Below are 2,904 nucleotides of genomic sequence, written 5' to 3'. Positions count from 1 at the left end.
ACAGAAGTAAACATCTCAATCTATGTATAACAAACACTGATTAATCAATAACATTTTAGTTGTGGCCCAGAATGAAATGATGGGAGCTAATAATTCATTAATGCAGCACTGTCGTAGCAACAATTCCAGTTATTACGTAGAAAGCTAAAAAAGAGTTACTGTACTGTTTCAGAATTTGCCGGCAGCTCAAACAGCAGAAAACTTTCAGTTGATAAAGAGAAAACTGCTGGTCGATCATCATATTCAAGAAAGTAATACTACATATGTATGACGAGGACTAACAGAAAAAAGTGGTGCCACTGCTTAGTATATATATATTGACTGATCATCATCAAAGTGAAAAGTTAAAGATACTAGAATAACGATAACTACTACCAAAAGGAAGAAATGCCAACAAACAAAAACATAGAATTAACTCATTTTCACTCCATCTCTGTGAAAGATGGACCAAAAAGATAACAGCTGAAAGCAAAAGAATTTCTTGAACCGTAGCCATCATATCGCCACCATCACCATCATCATGACACGTAATGGGGGGCTTCCATTTTTCTTTTTTTCTTCTTTTCGTGAAATTTAAACGCTGCTTGAAACATTCATCCTAATTTTAATCCTTATCTAGTGAAGTCATGAACAAGACTAGGCCTATCAGCAACATTGAGACGCCAAGGAAGGAAAGGAATGGCGGTGGCATCAGAATCACGGTCATCATCTTCTATAAACCTGAGTTCATTTCCATAGGCAGCTGAAGAGAAACAAGGCATTTTGGGGGGTTGTGAATGGTGAACCCATGAAGCAGTACTGTTTATCATGTGTTGTGTGTCCATTCCTCCTCCTCCTCCTCTTCCACCGTTAGCGGTGGCTGCTGCCGCACTTGCTCTTCTCTCTTCCTTCTTGAATCGAATTCCACAGGCATTGCATAGTGACTGCGTAGAAATCCCTTATAACCATTAGTTTCATAGGTTAAAAGGTAATAACTCTTAGATTTAGCATGGAGAAAAAAGTTTTACACTGTCATTATAATTTTAGTACATATGATTTAGTGATTGATTATAGTAGTAAGTTATTATCGCACTTTCCAAGTTACATTATCAAATTTGTTGCAAATAGTAATTGGTACGTACTAGTACTTAATTATTTTTATAAGTTGAAACTTATTTTGATAGAAAATTGCAAAAATATCTTCGAAAAGAGTATCAATGACAAAGAGAAATGGATTTAACTTATACTCTTAAGTTATATACTATCTTAAAAAGTTATAGGTTATTAATTTAGCTATTTATGAACAATATAATTATTTTTAATTGACATAAAAGAGTTGCTAAGAACATATACCTTAGGGCCTCTAGGACCGTTTCTCCAAAGCGGAGTAGAAGTAGTATCACAGTTAGCGCAGCGGCGAGCAACAAGGGGGTCAGTAGAGTTGGTGTTACTACCATTGCTACCGCCGCGAGTGGATTTGTGAGCGGAAGAAGGCGGCGACGGAGTATGTTGTTTTGGCTGAAGAATATCCCAGCAAAAGTTGGACATGTAGGAAGAGCGACGTTCATGAGACTGAACTACCCTCTTTTCACTAATGTCATTAGTAAGGCGAGTGGAAGGCGTCCCTAAGGAGAGAGTGCAATCAACAGATGAAGAAGAAGGAGCAAAAGAGTACATGTTTTCCGAATATTCATGATCAAAAGCACTAGGGTTATGGGAGAAGAGCATTGAGAAGGCAGAAGAAGTAGTAGTAGTGACATTGCTTTGACTGTGAAACAGACCACATGAACACGGACCCACCATACTTCCATGACAACTGCTACTGCAACGATGCATCATTTTTGCTCTCAGTTTCTACTTCCTCACCTTTGAGATGTAAAGGAAGAGGCAACGCAGTGTTTATAGAACAATTAGTATGAGATGAAAGGGAGGGGAGAAAGCGATAGGTAGGAGAGGGAATAGTAAGTTGAAAGGGATATGTAATAATAATAGAAGGTTTGAATGGGAGGAAGAACTTAGGGGAGAGAGCTTTGGGTTTTGTAGTATTGTCTGTTAGCTCTTTATAAGCTAATAAAATGGCGAAATACTAGTCAGCAGGTGCAGAGAGTCCACGTTGGTCGTCAAACGTCTGCTACAACGTTTTTTTGGATTCTTTGTTTGCAGGTAAAAATGCAGAGGGGGGTAGGGACCAGATTCATGTGTGTTATTTAGTGTGCTAGTAATTAGCCAGAAACAGAAACAGAGAGAAGAGCAAAGTGTGGTACACTGTAGAAACAAAGAAAAAGGGACCGGAGAGAGAGTTGAAGTGCCACTACAAGCAGCTAAGATATGCAATTATATGGTTTCATAAGCAAGTGCCAAGTGGTCTCTATATATAGTAATACCTGAGTTATACTGTTAGTTCTGTGTTAGTAGTAGAACTTTTTGCAAATTTGATTATTTTTATACTCCCTATATATACGTATAGTAGAAATACAAGAAATTAAGAAAATAGTCATAAGGGTAGTCAAAAGAGAACCCACGTGACAAGGGGGAACAGTCTTCCATGGATCTGCCTTCTCCGATCACGAGGCGACCAGTCTCAAGTCTCAACTCAAACCCAATATTTACATCAAAATAACTTCTGTCCGTATCCCCCCACCACCTTTTGCACTGTCGCTGCCACCCCTCCTACCTCCCAAGGAAAGTGGAAATATTATTGCTATTGTAATCCACCTCTTTTTTTATGTTTTAAATAGTCATACTAAACTTGTACTCCTCTTAATTAATTACCTTGCATAATTAGATGAATACTCCCTCCGTTTCATATTGTTTTAGGTAGTTTGATTCGGCACGGAATTTAACAAAAAAAGAAGAATTTTGAAAGTTGTGGTCTTAAAAGCTTAAGGGGTAAAAGGTTTGTGGGGCCATGCCATTTGTGTGACT

At 38.1% G+C, this 2,904-nt stretch overlaps 1 protein-coding gene across 1 annotated transcript; it reads right to left on the bottom strand.

Moving 5' to 3' along the window:
• Window positions 1–278: 278 nt before the first annotated feature.
• On the bottom strand, window positions 279–1,818 carry LOC109241818 (GATA transcription factor 19-like). Its single transcript, XM_019408627.1, has 2 exons — window positions 1,333–1,818; window positions 279–923 (listed from the first exon to the last, which is right to left on the bottom strand). The coding sequence occupies exons 1-2, from the start codon at window positions 1,816–1,818 to the stop codon at window positions 612–614; spliced, it is 798 nt and encodes a 265-aa protein (XP_019264172.1). The 3' UTR covers window positions 279–611.
• Between the last annotated feature and the right edge of the window lie 1,086 nt (window positions 1,819–2,904).

This window comes from Nicotiana attenuata, unplaced genomic scaffold (genome assembly GCF_001879085.1).
Source record: "Nicotiana attenuata strain UT unplaced genomic scaffold, NIATTr2, whole genome shotgun sequence".
NCBI lineage: Eukaryota > Viridiplantae > Streptophyta > Magnoliopsida > Solanales > Solanaceae > Nicotiana > Nicotiana attenuata.
This window is presented reverse-complemented; position numbering and strand designations above follow the sequence as displayed.